Source organism: Neolamprologus multifasciatus, chromosome 9, assembly GCF_963576455.1.
Source record: "Neolamprologus multifasciatus chromosome 9, fNeoMul1.2, whole genome shotgun sequence".
Classification (NCBI taxonomy): Eukaryota; Metazoa; Chordata; class Actinopteri; order Cichliformes; family Cichlidae; genus Neolamprologus; species Neolamprologus multifasciatus.
This window is the reverse complement of record NC_140447.1, coordinates 22,914,638-22,937,337: the sequence shown is the minus strand read 5'-3', so window position 1 is coordinate 22,937,337 and position 22,700 is coordinate 22,914,638. Positions and strand designations below refer to the sequence as shown.

Genomic DNA, 22,700 nt, shown 5'->3' with positions numbered 1-22,700 from the left:
GCTGCAGCTGCTGCTGGCGTTCAAACACGCAGGCAGAAGTTGTTGGCTGATAGCAGGCGTTGTCCAAAATAGCACAGCTTCTGTAGATTGTGCTAGGATGTACTGAGCTTGAGAAAAGGGAAAGCAAAAACCTCTCACAGCATAGAAAACAAAAAAAGCAGACTGGTGGTGGTAGCTCTGCTGCGTCTTACAGATGCAAACACCCTGTTGTGTCTCGCTGTTTGTTACCTGCAAGACAAGCTGCTCCTGTCAGAGAAGTGCAGAAACTTCTCTCCCAATAGTAAGCCATGAATGACACCTGAGGGCAATAACAGCCATTTGCTTAACAGCAGCAAGAAAAAAAAGCGGTCGAAGTCACTGAAAGCAAATATTCTGAGCACAGTTTAGTGACATTATGTGTAATTTATGGAACTGCAAATATTTGCGTATGGATTTCTGTACAGACAGGATACAAAGAGGGATTTTCACCCATTAAAAACTCCCGTGCTGCTGGAGGAGGATGGCCTACACATTGGTCAAACGCTGATGGGTTAAAATAAAAATCCAAAAATGAAGCATGAAATGTACAGACAGTGGCGGCAATGGTCACTTTTCACAGTTTGTGTTATAAAATCGCTCTTCTCTGCCACTGGCTGACGGACCAACAACAGTCTATGCAAGTCCAAGGCTGCAGGTGGATGGGCAGTTTCAAATGACAATGAAATTTTCTCCAGTGAAGCCACAACATTGACATATGAACACTTTTTTTAGTTGATATGACGAAATACTAAACATTTTTGTGACTAAGTTGCTTAGTTGCGTGTCCAGGAGTTATGTACAATCCAAGCAGCAACTTCCAGGCCTGCAGTTTCTTGAATGGCCACTAGAGGTGGGCCCCAAATATGACCGAATACCTATGCAACGCTATCCTGTGTTACCATGAAAAAGACATCGCCTCAGCTACTTCAAGTTGTAAGATAATACTTTTGAAGTATTTTTAAGGGACGTGTCTAACAAAAACTAGGGAATCTGTTCAATAGTCTGCTGGGTTCTGTTTCCATCTGCTTATCCAATGCATTTTGCACACATGCCAACTCTCTTTTACGTTCTCTGTGGACAGAAGCCAGAAAGCTTCCAATAATAAAAATCTTGTCCTTTGTCCACATACTGTACATACTCATATTCATACATCTGCTTACAGGCATTACCTGTCAAATAATATGACAGTCTACAAAAGTCTGTGAGCGACATTGTAGCATTTATTTCTGTTACTAAATACTAATTATCAGGTATCTTTGTGCGTGTGATGCATCCCAAAAACACAAACAGCTTTCCACGTTTGGTTAAAATGCTACGCTGATTTTTTTTCCTGAACTCATGACCCTGTTGTTGTGACTCAAATTGACAGTATGAGCACAGTGAGACTGCAACGAAAAATTGTTTTCATATTAAGTCATTTATAGTTATTTTGTTGAACACTTCTTGTGATTTTTAGTGGGTTTTAAAATCTACTCACTTGCACTAGCTGCTCCTGCGTGTCAAACTCACGGCAGCAGTTTTCCCAGTGGCAGTTTGTCTCGTAAACTACCTCTGGCTCCTGTTTGCTCTCATCCTTGTCCCCTTCCTCCTTCACCAAAGTCATACCGTCTGGATTGTCCTGAGGAAAACAAGTTTTAGCACAACAATCAGTATCACCGGCACAACATGCTGAGATAAAAGTTAGAAAGCAAAAGTAACCGTTTCCTCTTCCTGACATCCGTCCATGTAAACCTGTCACAAAAGCCATTTTTCACATGAAAGGCACAGCCTTGAAGGTTATTGGTTAGTGGTGTAGCCGCAGTGCCCCCGCACAGCTGACCTCACCTGGCTGCCTGGGAGAAAAGAGTACAGGGCGGAAATGTAGCGCTGAAAGCCCCTCTCTGTTTTAGTGGTTTTTATACGACAAGACTGGGGTGAGTATTTGAGGAATCTAACCCCCTCTTCCTTCCCTAGGCTGCTCTATTAGCCCAGACATATTTCACTGTCACAGCTAGATGCCGGAGTAGAGCAGGGAGTTGGAGACGGCTTTAAAGGAGAGCCCGGGCTTCCACTGCACATCTCAGGCTCTTTCTTCTGCCTGAGAATCGACCCCCGTAAGATTTTTCCTCCACATGCAGACACTTACTCTTATCACACTTCTGTTTCTTTACCCCACCCATTTAAATTCTGATTAAACCAAAGCAAAAACAATTTCCTACCAGTGTCCCGAAGATCAATGAATAGTTTTGCTTCGGAAACTGAAACTGATTAGAGGGGGAAAAAAAGGGAAAATCAGCCAGATGCAGGTAAATAAACACTAAACTGTGGCTGGTAGGCTTGCCTATTGTTGTAGCCATGTTGGCAGGTGACCAGCAGCTATATGGGCTTGTTATTCTGGTGGGGTGGGGGGGGGGGGGGTCGTCTAAAAATAAAATCACGCTGGTGGGATTTAGCAGTAATTTGCTTCCCTTTTTCCCCAGAATGTGTGGAGTTCTCATATAAGTGAAAAATACCTATTGAGTCAGTAAATGAAAGCTAATTTTGATGTTTGCAGTTAGTGCGGGTGACTCCCACCTGTATGCTCACCGCGCCCGGGCTCGGCAATTCTTCCTCTGGTTTCATTTTGGAACGTTTGTGGTGCATCGGGTCTCCTGTGCTGCTCACAGCGGATTCGCTCGTTGGTTTGGCCTGTGAAGAAATATTTGAATATTTACATGATTACATTGTATTTCTTTGAGCCTAAAGCGTCACTGTCTCAACTATAAAGACTATACTGTACAAAAATCTGATCAGACTTTTTTAAACTGGTCACGAGCAGTAGCTCTCCAGACTTTCTGAAGGTCTCTCAAAGTCTTTCTTTGGACATTGGCTGCTTTTTCACTGATTTTCAGTCCAGTCCTTGTGCCTGACCATTTTCAGTGTTTTTTTTTCTTTGTTTAGCCACTAGGTGCCAAACTAAAAGAATGAGCCAGTGTTGTGTCTACACATTACAGACAGCTTAGCAAAGACACATGAAGCCTCAAGAGAAATGAGGAATCGTGGCTTTCTAGAAGTCAGACTTGAAGTCTTGAGGAAGTAAAACAGGGGGGAAAAGGCTGAGGTTTGTCATATTACACAACAACTGGGCTGAAAATCAGTACAAACAGGTTTTATGGAGTGATGAATCCAAATGTAATTTTTTTTGTTCAAATCATTGTCAGTATGTATGGAAGAGATTTAACAAATGGTTCAGTATCTACAGCCATCTGTAAAACACAGTGGCAGCTCTGTCTGTATTTCAATCAGTGGTGTTAGGGAACAGGAATTATGCCTGTCAGTATGACAATAATGCTAAACACACTGAGAGTGCAGTGAAGCATACCTGAATAGAAAAACACCTGGCGAAACACTATCAGTCATGGATCGGCCTCCCCAGAGCCCAAACCTCAACATTACTGTGAAATTATCTCATCAGAGAACAGAACAAGTGGCCTCCACCATCCAAAGAAGAGCCTTGAATTACTTTCCAGAAGCCTGAAGAACTACTCCTGAAGACTACTTAAAGAAATCACAATAAAGCTTGCTAAAGTGAGCTCAGGATAAAAGCTCATTAGAATTGTATAAATCGTGTTCTTGCCTGGAATACTCTATTTCCATGTGTGTTTGCATATATATTTAGTTAAATAATTGCACCTATTTACCATTTTCTTAGCAAAACAAAGAAAATGAGGGAGGGCTGGCTTAAGACTTTTGCACAGTACTGTATATTTTTCTATTTCCTCATATATATTTTTTTGTTTTATTCTTTATGGTATTATTAAAAATGTATGCGATGCTTATAAGTCAATCAGTCATTTACTTAATCAGCCTGAAAAAAAACAACCGTGCTTGAACCTTAACGATTCCTGCAAGTCCCAGACAAGAGCTTTAACCGAGCTAATGAAAAGCAATGCAATTCAGTGTATCACATTAGCTACCCTAATCATTGCAATTAAAAAAAAACACATGAACCAATTCAACCAATGAATGACCTGACTTTGGCCCTGGCTTAAATATGCCCTAGAGGGAATTCTTGTTACATATCAAGCTAGAAGAAATAAAAGAATTAACAAAGAGTTTTTAAACTTCTGGTGGAAAAAACAGGCAAGTTTTTCTTTGAATTTCTATTCCTGAAAATGTTTTTTCCCATAATTTGGAGTGTTTTACAGAACTCTCCGTTCTCTCAGTCTCCTCAGCATTTGTCCAATATTTGATATTCAGCTGTGGCCTCAAAGCAATATTCTGTTGACTCTAGCAAAAGGGAAAAGGCAATTTTGGTGTGCCCGATTTGAATGAGGCCTCATTTGTGATAACATAAAATTCGAGGCATGGGACACAGCAGGGAGGATGGGTAATAAACACTGAATATTCACTTCAAATGCAGGCCCGCACATACAGTAAGGGCTGAGGAATGAGAGGAAAAAGTCCCTTTGGATCCATCCATCCATGTCAATATTCCCTCTCTATATTCTTGTTCTCTCTCTAGTGATTAATGGAGTCAGCAGTGGGATTCTATGCTAACAAGCCCCTTGTTGTTTGCTGCAGGCGGGTTCTGGGCCACGCTCGGCAGTCTAAAAACAAGAGACAACACAAGTAGGAGGAAACTCCCAGGAGAGGCACACATGGAGGGGGGGATCCTGCCTATACCACCTTAGCTCGCTGCATTTTCCTCAGATGTGGCTGGCATAGACGCTGCTATCTATTACCTGCAATGATGAATCGCAGAGGCACTAGCCATCGCTCTCACCTGCGAGGAGTCGTTGGAGATGACTGAGCGCTCGCTGGCACTGAGTCCAGATGGTGGGATGCCAGGCATGGGTCGCTGGGTGGCAAAGGCTGGTGTTGGGTGGATGAGAGGTGGACTGTGGCCAAAGGCAGAGCCAACAATGCCCGGTTGACGGCCCATCAGCTGCTGGTGCACATGCAAAGCCACCGGGGTCGGAGGGTAGGCGAAACTTAATGCTGGGCTGGAGAGAGCAGGGGGAAAGAAAAAAATCCTCACTAAACTACTTCACTAAAAAAATCAGCTGTAAAAGAAACGAGGCACAAAAGGGGGAAAGATAGTGAGTAAATGGATTGTTCTGGATAGCGCCTCAATCCCTGAGGACAATCTGACAGGAGATGGTGCGGTAATGCTGGAACCACAGGACCGTCGACAAATCCCTGCCAATGAATGTTCAGCTTGTTAACACAGTGAATTATCATGTGGTCTGTGTAAGGCAGTATGTCATTCTTCCACCAGGCAAATGATACACACGATAAATAATCTGAGGTGTATCTTATAGCCATGTAAATTATTTTTTATCTACTGCAGCAGAGTTTGTTTTTTTCCCCTCTGTAGCTTCTTAACCTGCAACCTGAGCTAACTTTTTGTGGATGATAAAAATGCCAGAAGCGACCCAGAACCTCTCCTGGGGTCTGTATAACCACTGACGGACCTCCAAATAAACACAGATCTGTGTGGCTCCGAGCACAGGCCTCCATTCATCCTGCGCTCTGACGCTTTGCTCTCGCTGCGACCCATATTTCTGCTGATCTTATTACGAGCCGAGTGGAAATCAATGAGCCGAGACACATTTGGGGGCCCATCCGCTTGTCATATCACTCATCAGTCTGTTGGCTTTGGCTATTTGGGCCCTGACACTTGGACAGTGGCTGAGTGTGCAGCGTGATTGATCAGGCTCTTCTTACAGATTGCTGATCAATGGCTGTGGGTGGGGCGATGGATCTTTCCTTTTCCCTTCTCTACTCTGCTCTTTCGCTTCCCTTTGCTAGACTCGGTTACAGAGGCGTGATGTATGTGACGTTTCCATGAGGTGCACCGGATGACTGACACGAGCCGCCGGGGAGGCAGGCTGACTGGCTGGCTGGGAGATCGTCACCCACACGGGGCCTTGACATGGACGATACGTGCACACTTATTTCCCCACCACCACACACTTCTGGTACACTTTTGTTGTACACACTGATCCTATTGAACTTTATGGAGAGTTTTACTATGAGCATCGATGGCATCGGAAACACCACGTACAGCATTAATCCCCCCTGGGGAGAGTCAGCTGTTCCATCCATTCATTCATTATTGACACATGTTAGTTCCAGAATGACCACCTTGAAAGAACCAAATGCACAAAGCCCTTCTTCAAAAGTGACTCACAACTGAGTGATTTACTTTTAAAGTAATGGTCAAAATCTTTAGTTCCTATTATGGGCCAATCCCACAATTCCTTTCATGGGAGTCAATCAATGTAGGCCAAGAGTATAGTAGCTTGTCTACTAGTTTGATCCCTCCTAACTGCATGTCGAAGTATCCTTGGGTAAGATACTGAACCCTGAATCAGCCCAATGCATCTATCAGAGTTTGAATGTTGGGTTAAAATAGGGGAAAAGCACATGTGAATCAGGCTTGTATGAAAGCACTTTGTGTGTTACAATTGAATAGAAAAGCACTATAACATCCACTTGTCCTTAATTAGACTTCCCTTTCCTCTTCACCATCCACATTTTCCACACAAATACACACAATACAAAGATATCAGACCATTCAAAATTCTAATAACAAATAAAACGATTAATCAGGAGCTATAAGAACATTCAGGGCAGTTTTTACCTGATGGCCCCAGCCGAGAGGTGACCGTAAGAGCCGCTGGTAGACGAGCTGGAGCGGGAATTGTTGAGCATGGTGACGAGGGAGTTGGGCGAGTTGCGGATCATGGTCTGCAGGTCAAAGCTGTGCTCAGAGAGGGGTGAGATGGGCAGAGGGCGTTTCCTGCTGGGTCGCGACGGAAGCCTCGGGCTCGGGAAACGAGAGCCTGCGGGGGATGAGGAAAGAGGTGGAGATTGAGCGCCAAGTATCTGGGTTTAGAAAGAGCGGTACACCCAAAAATACACCCATATCCGAGCATCAGTTAAACTCTGAAAATGTTTGAAATGAAACGAGCATTTGCTGGTTTTTACACTTTTTTTTGCATCCAAACTCTAACCTAATCTAACCCCAACAGATGACATTTTTGTCAATCATCAGACAAAAGGCTCATCTGAACGAGTATTCGGCTGTCACTTGATGCACTGCTTGCATTTCATCTATGAGAAAACATGCCTTTTATGTTGGAGAAATGCTCTGACTGTGTATGGTAATATTTAATCAAGTCCAATTTGACTCGTTATTCAAATGCAATCAGTGTTGACTGGAAATACGAAAAAGGGGGTTTGAAAAGGTAAAAGGCGGAAACGGCGCAACCATTCTCTGCGCACATACAATGAGCCACGGGTAGAGATTAAAACATGACTTTTGTTGTCTTTTCACATGGAGATGTCACAAACAAGACAGAGAAAAACAGGGGGAGATGGAAGGAGGGGGAGAAAAAAAAAAGCGCTGAGGGGATGTCGTGCTTTGTGCGTGAACTGACACAATGACTTTGTGACTCAAGATTTGGAAATAAAACATTTTGAGTTATTTTATAAAGGCAAACAAAACCAGCTTAGGCAGCCCCGATAACCCCCCTCCATATTTACGTCCCCCACAATCCATCCATCTCCCAAACGTAAATGCTCCATCTCTCGTTTGACACATCCAGCGATTACAGAACGCTCCATTCACATGGTAATCACAGTGTGTGTGTGTGTGTGTGGATGCTGCTCCAGTGGCAGCAGTGGTGTTCTGGCAAACACAGGCCACGTAAGGAGAGCAACACTGCCTTAATAATGTCACTGTATGGAAAAGCCATCTTTTTTATGTGTTTCTGACGGGGGTCCTTCACATTGTTAAACACAGCGAGGAACACCGCATGGCACATCTGATTTTACACAACTTTGCGCGTCCTAAATTTGACACCAGCTGACACTCCACGCAAGCCGAAGAGCGGCGAGCAAGAGGGAAAGCGTCTACTTGTGGTGAATTAGGTGAAGGGGTGGGTGGTGGTGTTTGGTGGTGGTGTGGGGGAATACAGCTGATGAGATGGGTCTGTTTCCCAACACTGCAAAATCTCATGGGAGTGGTATTTATTAATGCACAGCCCAAATGATAAATCAGCCAACCGGGGAAGACCGAGACAGAAACGTGCTGGCTCGTTGCGGGACTGTCCCTCTAATTTCCTCTTGATTTATGGACGGGATGGCTGGTTAGTTGCCCCGTCATTAATTCTCACGGCCAGAGAGGGTTCAGACGGGCAAGACTGACTGGCGGTGGAAATAAAACGTGGCTCTGTGCTTGAACCGTCTCGAACACACCTGAGGGCCACATGAGAGGGATTTTATGAATATAGACTTTTTAGTGTGATATAAACTTGATTTTAGAGATCCAAGGACGCTGATATAAATGAGTAATCTGGTCAAAATCTCTTTGTTTCTGAACAGCTATTTGCTAAAACTACATTTTTACTTTATATTTTCTCCATCATTTCTCATAAATAAGCGGTATATTAATATTTAATACACAGTTTACAGTAAACAGTAATGTAGCTTTAGGCAGCTAGAGTGTAAAGAACATTAAAAGGTTTATTAATTTTCAACGTGTCCGACATCATAACTTTTTCTAAGATGTATTTTATATTTAAAAAGCTGTTTTCATTGTTATTCATCTGTTTACACACAAGTTTCCACTTAAAGGTGCCTATTGGAGAGTTATAGCAGTAATATAACAGTAAATATGTTTGTATGCTTACAGCTACCTTTTAATGTATTATTAATATTTATGAAATGTTTATACTGCTTATGAATTCCAAACAGGAAGTCTTAATGTGCTACCATATAATTAATAGCTACAATTAATCAGGTTACATAAAACAGCTCTGGTGTTAAAAATGCTAAAATGCTGCTAAAAGCAAGCCTGTTTATAAGAAAAACAGCCAGCTGTTAGTGGAGAATAGCAAGGAGATTAAAGTCAGCTAATAAAGACCACAAATAAAGACTTTATGGCAGTGTAGACTTTAGTTTTAGTAATCTATGAGAGCTATGGTGCTAATTAGGCAGTATGAGCATAGACAATAGCCCATTAGAGCACAAACAGGCAGGACAGGCCCATTGTTTCATTAGCAGAGCGCTCTCTGAAGGTAATTAAACTGATTTGAAATTGACTAAAATAGCTGCAGTGTCGTACTAGCCCAGATTATCAGCGAAAGCCTCTTGACAGACGCCGCTCTTTGTATGTGTTTTTTTTCTTCTCTGAAATCCAACCAAAGCTTTAAAGTGTTAATATTTCAGGCGCAGGAACACACATTGTTGAAACATGATGAGTTATTACCAGCAATGATCACAGGCGATTTTTTTTAAAAGTGAGGAGCGCCGCATCTCTACTTAAATTTGGCCCTAATTGTTTTGTTTCAGTCTATTAATCTTAAAAAGTGACACAGAAGAAAGGATTTCTGCAGTGATGAATGGTGGGACATTCCAATTCCCACTTAATAGCAATTAATTTTCTGATACCCGCACAAGTTTGGCTAGTTTTAATTAGTTTGTTCTGAGGAATCGGGGGGAACTTCACCCCGGATTTCCATGAAAGCGGCGTCTGACTGACTAAATACATTCTCATCAAAGGGAACGGGGTGAGGCTGTCCGACCTTTCTAAGATTCAGTGTGCATTTAATTTCCTATTTACACTTTAAAATAACTCATTAGCATAAGTCCTCTGCACACAGACCTGAGCTGAACACATTAAGACAATAGCTCATTTAAATCATGTCAGAGGAAAAAGTTGCAGAGACCTCCTCGCCGTGGTTGATCTATATATAGTACAAGATAGGTGAGCTATGAAAGTGCAGTTTTAAGGGTTGAATTCCCACTGGGGCCACTCATGCTTAAATGTGCAGGTATGCACTCACTTTAAGGTGCAAGCGCAGTAGGGATGAATGTGGTAGGCGTCTATTCACTTACGTTGTAAATGTCCAGTTTTGGCGCCTAGTACAGTTGACATATAATTCCCAATAAACTCAGAGCCACAGAGGTTATACTCTTAATGTCAATAAGGAGTCTTTGAACTTTTACTTTTATCTGCTGGTTTAGTGTTTTAATTGCTACGAATGGAAACCGCCTCAGCACCATTGGTAACACCTGCTTTAAAATCCTGGTGGTCTGGCAGAGAGATTTAGATAAAGAACAATTATTAAAAACATTATTAACCACCCTGATTATGTTCTGTCATCTGAGTTCAGTAAGCTGCTCCCACCAGTACCCCAGTGCAGAACAAATAGACACTTAAAATCCTTCATTTCCTCCGCTTTTAGATCACTTACCTCTAGATTAACCTTTAGATTTTTTAAAATCATTTTAATGTCTTTGTCAATCTGTCTGTTTATTTTATGTATTTTTTCATGTATTTTACTATTTATTGCTATTTATCTCTTGACTTCATTCATTGTTGATCTGTGCCTTCAAGTGCAACACTGTAGGTGACTAGAGTTTAGTGTGATTGTGTGAGTAGGTTGTGTGGATGAAGTACAAAGCTGCTTAAAGGTTTAAAACCTTTCACTTTTTAACTATATTTAATCAGGGTTTTAACGTTATGAACTGCAAACCAGACAAAATGTGCTTAAGTGGATGAATAAAAGCCAAAAAAGAAAAAGCTGTCTATATTATTAAATCTATTGACTATTTTTTTTTTATAATGAAAGTTCATGAAAAGTTGATGAAATCCAGTACTTGGACGCAAAACAACAAAAGAGATCAAACAAGTTTTGGACGTATGTAATGGGGAATGTGTGTGAGGCAGTGTTTCAGTGTAATCCTAGAATTATTAGATATTTATTTGTTGTTTTATATATGAGACACCTCTGAGCGCACACTTACTGTCGATCGCCTGCAGATACTCCATGTGCAGGGCGCTGGCACTGCTAGCCCCAGCGGCGGATGCTACTGACGGTAGGAGGTCAGACGTGTAAGGGCTGCGGTGGCCCGCCAGCAGAGCCATCTGGTGGTAGTACTCAGCTGTGGTCAGACCTGTGTGAGGGGCTGGAGGAGAAGAAAACAAAGTAACCAAAACATAAACTGATCTGCACCCACGGAAGAAACACTTAAAAGAAAAAGAAAAAAGGCTGGGTAGAGGCGGAAGAGGAAAAGAGAGAGATGCAAAAGGAAGGGGAAAAATTATTAGCGAGTTAGAAAAACATGACAGGCTGAGCACCTGCACTGCGTTATAAAGTCTGCATTCATTTACATTAGATGATAATCAGCTCAGCAGAACAGTAATGAGCACATTAGCAACACCATCAAGTTTAGCAAAACAGCTGCACGGGGAGCATCACCTGAAGTGGGGAGCCTCACTGGGGATTACCGGATGCTTGCTCAGAGATTACAGTGAGTGTGCATTAGTGTTTGATTGATGCATTCGTGTTGTGAACACCAGAACCGATCGCCTTACAATACAATGCCGTTTTTAAACAGCCTTTGCTCTTCGTGCCGATCACTCGGAGAAAGGGCATGAGCGTGTACATGAATATATATATTTACTGTATGTGTGTGTGGTAAGAGTATGTGGGCTGGTGCATCCTTTGCCAAACACGGCGCTTGTGTGCTGTGCGCATGGGGGCTGCAGATGCAGATATGCAACCTGCTCCTCGACTCTGCACATTTAAACTCTGCAGGAAACAAAAGGCCTAAATCTGCCCAGATAGATCTGCGTGCATGTGGATACAGCCTCCACTTCACTTTCTCTCTCTTTCTCGACAATCTCTCTCTTTTTCAAGTCATTCCCTTAGTTATAGAGTACTGTAAGTCCTTGAACCATAGCCTAAAAATAAACATCTGGTGGTGGGCTTCCGTATGCAAATATTCTAAGAAAGAGAGAGGAAAAGACTAACACTGTGGTTTTGGATGCAAATATGGAATCGGTTCAGACCACTGAGTGCTGCAGATCTTTTTTTTCTCCCCCAATTGAAGAAATAAAGAGAAAATAAATAAAGAAACAGTGTATGAGGAGATTTCCTCTTAAGGCTGGCCTGTATGCCTGCAGAACGCAGCCATGATTGGTTAAATGAATGGCAGAAAAAAATTCTAAATTAATTCGATCTGGCTTTTATGTCTTCAGTGGAAGGGGGGAGTTTCTTAATTGTCTCCAGTGTTCCGCCTTAGCTTTGCTTTTGCATTCAACCATAATGTGTCCCATTCAGGAGCCGTGCGCAGAAAAGAGCTTTGCAGAATTTCTAAATCAGAAACGCTGGCATCCGAGTGCGATCCTCGGGGCAAAATGGGGGAGTGGGGGAAGGCTGTCAGTGTGGCACTCAATGTAGGGAAGGCAGAGACATGCCTCAGGACTCCGTGAGCCACCGGGTGCTCCTTCAGCACAACAATAGGAACAGGGGCGAGCCTAACTCTGAACTCGGTCTCATATAGAAAAGAGAGAAATATTGAAGGCGGGAGGGGGGCACAAAAAAAGAGATGTGAAAGCAAATGTGTGGCAGCAAGAGGGTGGCACTAAATCCCACCCACTTTAAATCTCCATTAGATTCTGTTAATTAATTCATCATTATTCAAATGTACTTTTTGCTGGGAAAAAAAAAATCTTTGCATATTGAAGGAGGCTCCCTGTAAGCGCGGTGATATACTAACAACACAAAAGCTGATGGGTTAATTAATCACCGGATTGATTAAAGGAGTAATTAGGTGCCTCATTCACAATTCACAGCATTATGGAGTGAAAAGGGGATCATGTGGTAGGTTGGAGAAACTATTTTGATTTAAAGCAATCCGAGACCGGCGCACATTATTTTGCGGTAATGGAAAATTGGAGGGTAGAGAGTCGGAGCTTCGGTATATCGCTCTAGTGCACGAAAAGGAGCGGGGGGGGGGGGGGGGGGGGGGGAGGAGAGAAGGGGGGACTCTTGGTCGTTACTTAGTCACAGCTTTCAACAGACCTGGATGAGAAGAGGTCGAATGCATGGGTGCAGAGGAAATGTCCCAGCTATTTGCCATTTCAGAAATACACTTCAGTGCAAGGTTGGGGGCTAAAGTGGGTCTCTGCTGCTGAAGTACCAAAAGGCTGATGGCCGAGAAGGTGAGGGCCATAAATGATTATTGGGACATTTGGAGCTCTATGAGGTGAATGTAGATGTTTGGCAAATAAGATCTTACATAAAAATAAAAGATATAGTTTTTTTTAAATTAAAATATGACCAAAATCATGATGAAAATAACTTAATATGTTTATTATTAATTTAAAGTTTTTTGTTCTTTCTCTAAGTTGCTAAGACTTGTTTTATATATTTATAAAATAAGGTATAAAATAAATGAACGGCTACACATCAGATCAATTGACTTCCCAATTAAAATCCATATTAAGATGTAATATTGCTCTCAGTAGGATGCGATACGAATCACCCCGCTTTACACCACCAAACCGTGAACTTGAGCCCGACCCTCCCTCCGAGTGCGCGGTGTAACTGTACGTGACCCTGCCGCTCACTGATGCATCCTCCAGAGGTCTCCGACATGACTCACAGATCAAAAGGATTAGCCTCCCTCCAATCTGAGCCCCCACCCACACGGATGGCGCTACACTCATAATACTCCCATCTACCCGCTCCCCTCACTCAGATAGCATCTCGCCAACCCCTGGGTCTTAATAGAGATGGATCTGGTTGCCTCTCACCTGACCTCTTTTGATCTCGAACACGAATTAAACGGATACACACAACCGAGATTCCCCCTAATAGCAATCGAACCTCCGCAATCAATTCCAGCCGTTATTTTTAAGGGTCTTCTGAGGCCTTATCACCCTCTGCTGGGGCTGTGTGCAGCTGAGTGTGTGAGTGTGCACGCGTCATGCGTTGTGTGTGCGTGTATCAGTTTATGTTTCATTTTACTCACCATCTGCAGGGCTGAGGCCCCGGGTGGCTGACAGAACGGAGATGGAGGGGCTGCTGTGGAGAGAGCGGATGTAGTCCATGTATGGGTTGATGTAGGGGTGTGGATGGTGGAAGGGCGACTCAGCCCCCACAGACGGGTTCCGCTGGGGCGAGATCCGGATGAGGGAGATGTCGGAGAAAGCTGGACTGCCCGCCAGAGCAGGAGGCCTGCAGAGAAGAAAATATTAAGATAACATGACACATATGATACAAACTCAAATCACAAGTTTTCACTAAAGGCGTCACATAAAGGGGGGTGGTATCGTGCTTTTCTTTATTTTCTGGCATTTGAACGCTGTTAGAGGGGTTCCAGTGATACAATGAGGGATGAAGTAGTCGCTTAGTATGATGTAATGATGAGGAAATATCATTAAACTGTTGATCTTAGCCACAAATCTCTGGCCATCTGCACAGAAACCTGCACCCACCAACCTGCTTTAAAAAACATCTGTTTATGAGGGGCAGCCAATCAGATTAAAAGCTGACTTAAAATGAGAAGAACAAGGTTGAGATGAATACGGATTATTTGAAACTGTGACTCATGCAAAGCTACTCAAGAACAAAAGTATGGAGCTAGAAATTTCGGCATATTTATTTTTCTTTACAGGAAAAATTTTGAATAATAAAAAATATATGTGTAGAAAAGAATATTAAAAACACACTGTTGAACAAATATTTATAATTTTTTAATATATATTTATATATATTTGAAAAGTCACATATAAACTTGATATTACAAAACTGAATGAAAAAATAAAAATAAACTAAAGGAGGCTTTCTGTTGAGAATTGAGTTGAATTGAATTTATTTACTTTTAAAAATTGCCTGTTTATTTTTATTAATTCTTATATTTTTTTGGGCTATCCTGGTACGTATTATTTATTTTACTCTTTTTTGTGCACAATGCTTTGTGACCGTTTGTCTGTAAAAAGCATTTAATAAGTAAACTTACTTATTTTTCTTTTGGTATTTTTAACCTGATCTGAAAAGTTCAGCAGAAATTAGTCAGCTGTTAATTTGATGGATATATGGAGCTGGGAAAAGTAAAAAGCCTTCTTTTTATGTATCTATAAATAAAAGTAATATTTTAAAAAAAATACATTTATTTAAAAATTAAATTTAAAAATTAATTAAAACATTTAGAACATTTTTTTGAAATGATGATTTCTTTAAAGTGTCCCTAATATCGCTTCATTCTTTGACTTATAAATGAACTTACTTCAGTATTGCTGTCACAGACTCCCTCTATCTGACACCATTTAGAGACCAGTTAGACCATTTAAATCAACTTGTGTACAAGAATAAGATTCCACTTTTGATTTTGATTCCACTATGTTGTCAGTCTTGAGTAAATTAAACATAAATAAGTCAGTTTCGCCACAGTTGAACCAGGGACATCAGGCTTGTTTCAGCCTGAACATCCAGATGTTAATTCGATTGGCAGACTGGCAGTGGCGAGACCAAACAAATAGGCTATGACACTATCTCTCTCCCTCCATCTGCAAAGCAGAGAGGAGAGTGCTGCATTCCAACTGCTCCCTACGCAGACATTTCCTCAGATCAAAGGCAGCTTTCACCACTGCGTCTTAATCAGAGGGAAACGTTAGACCGAGCTCACCGCTGGCCAGGGCCAGACAAGCAACGCTGCGCCGCAACGCTACATTGCTCAGATGGCTTCGAACTTGGCTTGGAGATGAAACCGTGTACAGAATTGCACATGACGGATACAATTTTGTACAAAATCCACTGGCAAGTCTCATACAAATTCTCATTCTTTAAATAGAAAATGTGAGCGCTATCGGGCTTCACTTTATCAGAAACCTTTACTATCAACTTTGTCTTTTCTGCGAGATGTGAAATAAAGTTGAGAACAATCAGGAAAACTTCTTAGCAGCAGAGTTTGAGATTAACTAATTTGTGCCCACTTCTTATAATTGGTTAGGAGCGCCTGGAAACTTCATAATGATGGCCTACACCACAAAGGCCTTCCCCTGAGGATGTGGAGAAAGCCCCATATCAGGCAGACATTAACGGGCTAAAAGATTAGACTGAATTAGCCCCTCTGCTTCTCTGGGGCTCCCCGATGGACTGGTCTACTGTGACAAAAGACCCCAGGAGTAGGAAAGGATGAGCGAAAAGAGGGAGAGGAAAAAGCCTGGCCCAACGTTTGTTTCGCAGTGACCTTGAGCAAGGCCAGAGGGAGTGGAACAGCCCAATTACGACCTCTGCCCCATCCCCTGTTCCCCTCCTGGCCCCTTCGTCCCTCCACTTCACAGCCCCCCTAATGAAAGAGCTCAGGCCAGGGTCAATAATGAGCACTGAGGAGTGGAAACGACACACACATCCACTCAGGAGCAGACCCAGAAACACACAGTCACACGTGAACTTCTTCATCTTCAGAAGCCTTTCTGTAATTAGACCAAAAAGGGGCTATGGGGCAATTTTAAAGGCCTGCACTGCGGTCGACAGTGTGACAACATGTCTCGCGACGCTGAAGCAGGTGGACGGGAAAAAGACGCCGGCGCTCTCCGGAGGAAGAAGAGAAATCCTGAGCAAAACCTTTTCTGTTTGAAGTGCGCAAAGGTGGCGACTTTCAGGCTCATGCCTGACATTGCAACACAAACGGTCGTGGAATTTTTCTCCACCTCCATATGATTGGTGTCTTTTTGCACGTCAGCCGTCAGAAATCTCCCGATAAATTATTCATTTCCTCCTCGCCGAGAAGGCCATCGTGAGAGCAAACTTCAAAACAGGTGCGTGGACGAAAGAACGTGCTCACGATAAGCAAGTCATGTGCCCCCATGCCACCATTATATGCCTCATTTGCAGAGATCACAACATAGCTGCAGGGTGATGTTCGCTTTCTTGTCACATGGCAGACCTTGAAGCTCGTACACGTACGCACTCGGGGGAAATATGTAGCACGGGGGAAACCGAAAAAACCTGCTCTGTCAGTCATTAAAGAAGAGAAACAGACATGCAAACACACATTTTTAACCATTACCTGCAAAAAAAGGCATTCGGTTAGCAGCAAAGAAAGCACAACTAATATCTCTGGAAGCATTTTTCACATTTTCTGTGTTGAAATAAAAACCCAGGAGGAAGAGCAGAGGAATTTCATGGCCTGTTTGAGGGAAGCCAGACATCCACTCTGGCTGCCATGACACTGATTAAACCTGTCATGTGTTGGCTGCACCCCCGTACACCGGCCCAAGCTAAATGCCTCTACCTTTACTTGGTTTTTTCCAATTAATTAAAAATAAGATCAGAGCAATCGCCTGCATGGCCGGAATACTGGTGGGAAAATCGTGACAAATGGAAGAGATGACTGTGAACAGTAGTCTCAGGGAGGGGAAGGAGGGAGTATGTGAACATATGACCTATGAATTTGGGAGGGAAGGGTGGACAGGGAAGAGTTAGGGCAGAGGGGGAGTTGGACAAGGAGGGGAGGGGGGAAAAAAAGACGTCTCAAGTGGTCCGCCGCCAGGTGTGAGGGGATTTAAGGAGGACAGCGGAGAGATTGATAGTTCGGAGGAGGTTCGGCGCGTCTTTAAAAGAAAATGCAAGCGAGTGGCCGATCCTCCGTGCTCAGCTGCTCTCTGTAGGGCCGTGATCATCTCAGCATCTGCCAGCATGCATTAATCAACATGACAAAAGGAAGCAGTCTGACGATGTGCAGCGTGTGTTTGCAGGAATGTTCGCCCTGTGTGTGCGCTGATGTGAGAGTAGGTGTGTGGGTGCGGAGAAGTAGCGTCTCAGATACACCTGATTTGAGATTTACATCAAAGTTGTCCTGCAGGGTTTTACATACTTCTTCTTAGAAGAGAAAAACTTCACTCTTCTGCGTCCTTCACAGGTTTATAAATTCTTATTAACCCTTAAAGAAGACGTCCTGCAGAACAGGCAAAAGGAAAGCCTGAGCTCCTGACATATGGAAGCTATTTCCTTTCACGTGGCCTTTCTTAAACCAGCCAGCTCCTCTTTATGGCATCGCATGTTTACACGGGGCGGTCTGTGGATTTTAAACTGTCGTCTTATTTCACCCAATGAATATACACTTGCCAAGTGTAAATATGTCCCCAAAAGATTTTGAGTTTTTGTAGAGTGGGAGTGTAGAGACCTTGAATCTTCGTTTGGAACAAGATTATATCAACACTAATAATTATTTTTTTTGGGAGTGGGGAGAAAGCTACAGAAACATGCATTTGCGGTGAAGGCTGATGACTTCACTTAGGCACACAAGGTATCATTGTGGTGCAGCAGTCTGACCTGGTGGTATTGACATAGCGGCGTGCTAAAATAGAAACCGGGCTCTGTAAAATACTTTTAGCTCAAGCATGAAATCGTTGCGCATGGAAGAAAAAAAGATGAAAATTTCTTCATGTGTTCTTTGGTGACCAGCACAGGAAATTGGCGAGTCCAAATCCAATAACCCAACAACTGTATTCATGGACCTTCAAATTTTCATCTGTGAGCTGCCAGTCTACTCCCACAGAGAGTCGCGAAAGAAGAAAAAAAGGCACTGAAGCCAGCAGTCATGACCCTGCCGAATTGAGAGGAAGTCTTACTAAAACCAGTCTGTACACTGCAACGGTTCATGAGTGCTGGAAAATGTAGCTTTTCCATGACACAGGCCAACAATTACATTGATTCGATGTCACATTTACAGAGGAACTAATGAATATGAAATAGCATAGATGCATCTCATGTTCACACTTAACTACTGCCTGTAGCTGCAGCTATGAATAATAGTATAGAGATTGAAAATGTGACGTCATTCAAGGGTAAAACCGCAAAGAATTCTGGGAACTCGTGGCAAGAGGTACTAGCGCACGCAGGCTTTCAATTGAAATCAGTTACACAGCGATAAAAAGAAACACAAAAAACTGTCAAGAAGCTGTTGTATTATTAACTGCAATAGCCGGTCGCATGACAGCCATGAAGCCGATGGGTAAAGAGATCGTTTTTTTTTATCGGATTACGTCGCTGAAGAGAAATTATTCAAGCTATGTTTCCGAAGTAAAAAGAGGCGACAGATGGCCTGGATTGCAGCCATTCAAAGACCAAATATAACGTCCCAGAACAGTCCAGCTCACAGGTTAGTCTGCTCCAAACATTTCCACAAAGGTCAGTGTTTTGTAGTAGTTAATACGTCATTTTTTATAACATAATTGGTGATATAGGTTACAAGCAAGTCTGGCGCTGAACAGAAATTGTGGCGCTATGCTATCAATTACCGTTGAGCTCAAAGGTCCTATTAATAAACGGTTAACGAATGTGTATTTATGAAGACGATTTGTGAGACTGGTAAACTTATGATACATACGATGGTCTTTCGTTCTACACGGTGCATTTCATGGTCCTGTACCCATCCGTCGGTAAACTGTACCTGGGCTTGTTGCAGTGACCTGAAGTTACTAAACTTCATGAGTGTATGCACTCACTCCAAGAACCGTATGATTATAAATATGAGCGTGGTGAAAGTTGGGCAGCACGCTAACGTATTTTGTCCACTCTGTGTGCTCATAAGGGTCTAACCCTTTCACTCCTTTGATTTTTTTCCTCGTATCTTTTCTTTGCCTTTTCATCAAGTCTGTCTTTGTACGGACCGGCATTGTTCTCCTTCGTTTTGTACATAACTTTTTTGGGGGGCAAAGAAAAAGCAAGAAGGTATTGGAACCGGAGAATGAACGTTTTGCGGTGCTGCAAATGCTTGCATTTGATGCGGTACTTGGATTGTTTTGCCACGAGTTACCGGCATGCAATGCGCGAAAGTCACGTGGTCTGTCAATCTCTATACTGTAGCTAGCTGTAGCTCAGGAGGTAGTGCAGGTCACCCACTAATTGGTAGGTTTGTGGTGCTGATCCAATCTGCATGCCAAAGTGTCCTTGGGCACCATACTGAATCCCAAGTTGCTTCGAAGTGTGAATGTCTATAGATAGAAAGCACTTAACCATAGAAAAAGTGCTTGTATGTATGTGGGCAAAGTATCAAAGTGCTACATAAGAACCAGTCCATTTAGCATTTAGCTATTATTACATATACATGACATATTATTACATATTATTACATAGTCAGGTGTCATTAACTTGATAACAAGGTTTTTTCTTCTCTCTTTACACTCGTAAATGGAAATTATAAGCAGCCAAGTGCGTGGAAGAAGCTCAAGCTAAAGCTAGTGATGGCTAATGCTCTAGACTTGTAGACAATCAGTATTAGGGGCAACAAAAAACTGCAGTTGCCTATAAGACCACTTGCTGGGCTGGCTCCGAAAATCAGTACATTCCCACACACTCACCTGCTAAAATGTCCACTTCTAGACATCTTCTAAACATTTGAGCTGTAGCTAACTCTAGCCTTTGAGTATGCTAACTTTCATGGGGATGTTAGCAGCTTCGCCTCACACAATTAGAAGGTTACTGGTTCAAATCCCAGCTGATGCCATTCTGTGAGGATGTGAGGTAGATAAAGTGCTATATGAATATGAGTATAATACATTTCTTTTTTTTTAAAGATAGGTGCTTTGTTTAATTATGTTAACAGTATCTGTAGCAGTTTAGTATGATAGTATGTAGTATGCTAATAGATAGCAGCTACCTTGGTCTGTGCTATTGCTAGATAATAGCTTAGCACTACACTGGCTCCAAAAACCCCTGACTGTGATTACTTTAAGCACCTGATTGATGGTAAGATGGGAAAATAATTGCTTTAATATGTTATAAGGATGGAACTTTATTCACCATATATCAAAACTTGAGCATGTTTCCTATCCACCCCTACTGTCAAGGAGTGCTGCTGCAGTCAGTCTGAACAAGGCCTAACCCATCACAAAGGTCTCTGTGATTCTATTATTTTCTCTGTTTGACACAAAAACACTGCAGTACTGTGAACTGACAGTTTTTTGTTCTCTCTTTTTTTTTTTGCTAACAATATTTAGTAGCAGATGGATGATTTAGTAACAGAACACTGCACAGGACTTCATATTAGTGAAAAATAAAGAAGCAGTTTACACACACGTGGCCACAAGGGGCTGAGTGAGGTGGGAACTGAGAGTTTTAGAGGGAATTGGGATCTGTCAGGTGTCAGTACCTCTCCTGACCGAGGCTGACAGCATCACATGCCCACCTCCCCCCCTCAAACCTCACCTCAATCTCACCACCTCATAGAAGCCGGCACTCCCACCCCCTCACCCCACCCCCTCTCAACCCTCTAACCCACCCAGCCACGGCACAGCACTGCCACCGCTCTGAAAGCCTAAACCAGAGAGGAGGAAGAGAGAGGCTCCTGACAGCGGAAACACAAGCACTTTAAAGCTCCAAACCCTTTCACTGAGATCAAAGGGCCATAGGAACTGAGCCAGCTGAGACCCAAGGAGAGAGGAGAGGGAGCTGAGACAAGGGGAGAGAGAGAAGACAGAAAGAGACTGAGAGACACAAACAGAGGAAAGAGAATTCAGGGGTTCCTTCATTAAGACTTCATTAAGACCTGCAGCTAACACACATTCCAGCGCAAACTGGACTCCCTCTTCCACTGCAATCCTTCATGGCCTTTGTGACAAACCATTTTTCTTGGGATGACGAACAGAATAATAAAAAGAATTTTCTCCACACTGCGCCAGTAAGAGTCGTGCAGTGTCTTTGTCTTAACTTTATTCTATTGGTGCCTTTTAGGCAAATATCTGAGAAAAAACTGACTTTTTATGCAGTAAATTTTACTAACACTCCTTCAAAGAAATGTGTTCTCCACTTTTTTTGCTTTTGAAATGCTCATTATTATCTTAATTGCCCCATATTAAAGAGAAGGACCTGTACAGGTTGTATCCCACCTTTTGCTCTGTGGTTGCAGTAATAGACTCCTTTAACCCCAATGACCATGAACAGGATAAGCAGTCAAGAAGATTAATTGCTGGAAATAACAGTCGTATGCAGTGTATGGATGCACCTTGTTAACTAAGCTCCAGACTGGTCGCCTCGTCAAATGTTGAAGTTTAGAAACTTCAAAAACCAAATGAGTGATTCATCAAATAAGGCTGAAAAACTCATTCTTTGGCCTTTACTGTCAGCACCAACTAATCTGAATTTCCTCGTTGCAGTCCAGCAGCAGTGTCTGCTTTAAGCTTTTCTTCTGGGCAATGCAGGCGGCAGAGCTGGCAGGGTATGGTGAGGTTGCCAGGCATTCGGGGTAAATATGTTCCCCGAACGCTGCGAGGGCTCTGCGTGACCCTCTGACATCAAAGGCCTGGGTGGGTCCGAGGGGTGGGAAGGATTTCTATTCATGGTCACATCAAGCAGGATTCCCTCTCTGCGGGATACCTCTGGGGGCGTGCCAGACATTCCCATACACTGCGTCGTCAGTTCACACATACTCAGTCGCTGTGCAGTTCAATTCCCAGCAGTCTCCTTCAATCCCCCCCAACTCCTACAAGTGTGTGTTGCAGTCACGTTCACACGCAAGCAGAAGATACACACTCGTTCTGCCAGAACGGCATATAGCTCATCTCTGTGAGCACGTATCACTCCACGCCGCTGGAGCGGTAAGACATGTTTATTAGCAGGAGTCAGAGAGTGTGACAGGGTTGAGTCATAACACACTGGTCCAGGTGTCAGCGGCTCTGGTTGAATCTGCCACCTCTGTGAACTCCAGAGGAGTCATGAACCTTAAAAGTTGAGTCACACGTGAAAAATGCTTCTTGTTCGAGATCAAGGCGAAACGCTATGAAAGAAAGGGATTGGGCTTTATCGAGAAAAAACAAAAATACAAGACAGATTCAAATCTTCTCACCACTCGTGCTGGTTTCAAAATGTGACTGAAAACAGTCGTCGTTTTTGAAAAGTTTATATTTGGCTTTG

At 42.8% G+C, this 22,700-nt stretch overlaps 1 protein-coding gene across 1 annotated transcript in view; it reads right to left on the bottom strand.

Moving 5' to 3' along the window:
- Positions 1-22,700, bottom strand: part of gli3 (GLI family zinc finger 3) — a 101,375-nt gene that overhangs the window by 14,046 nt on the left and 64,629 nt on the right. The window contains exons 5-10 of the mRNA XM_085172323.1: positions 13,813-14,018; positions 10,798-10,959; positions 6,626-6,827; positions 4,763-4,982; positions 2,572-2,685; positions 1,496-1,636 (exon numbers count right to left, since the gene is read on the bottom strand). Coding sequence (XP_085028449.1) covers positions 1,496-1,636; positions 2,572-2,685; positions 4,763-4,982; positions 6,626-6,827; positions 10,798-10,959; positions 13,813-14,018 — 1,045 coding nt within the window. The remainder of the gene's footprint in view (positions 1-1,495; positions 1,637-2,571; positions 2,686-4,762; positions 4,983-6,625; positions 6,828-10,797; positions 10,960-13,812; positions 14,019-22,700) is intronic.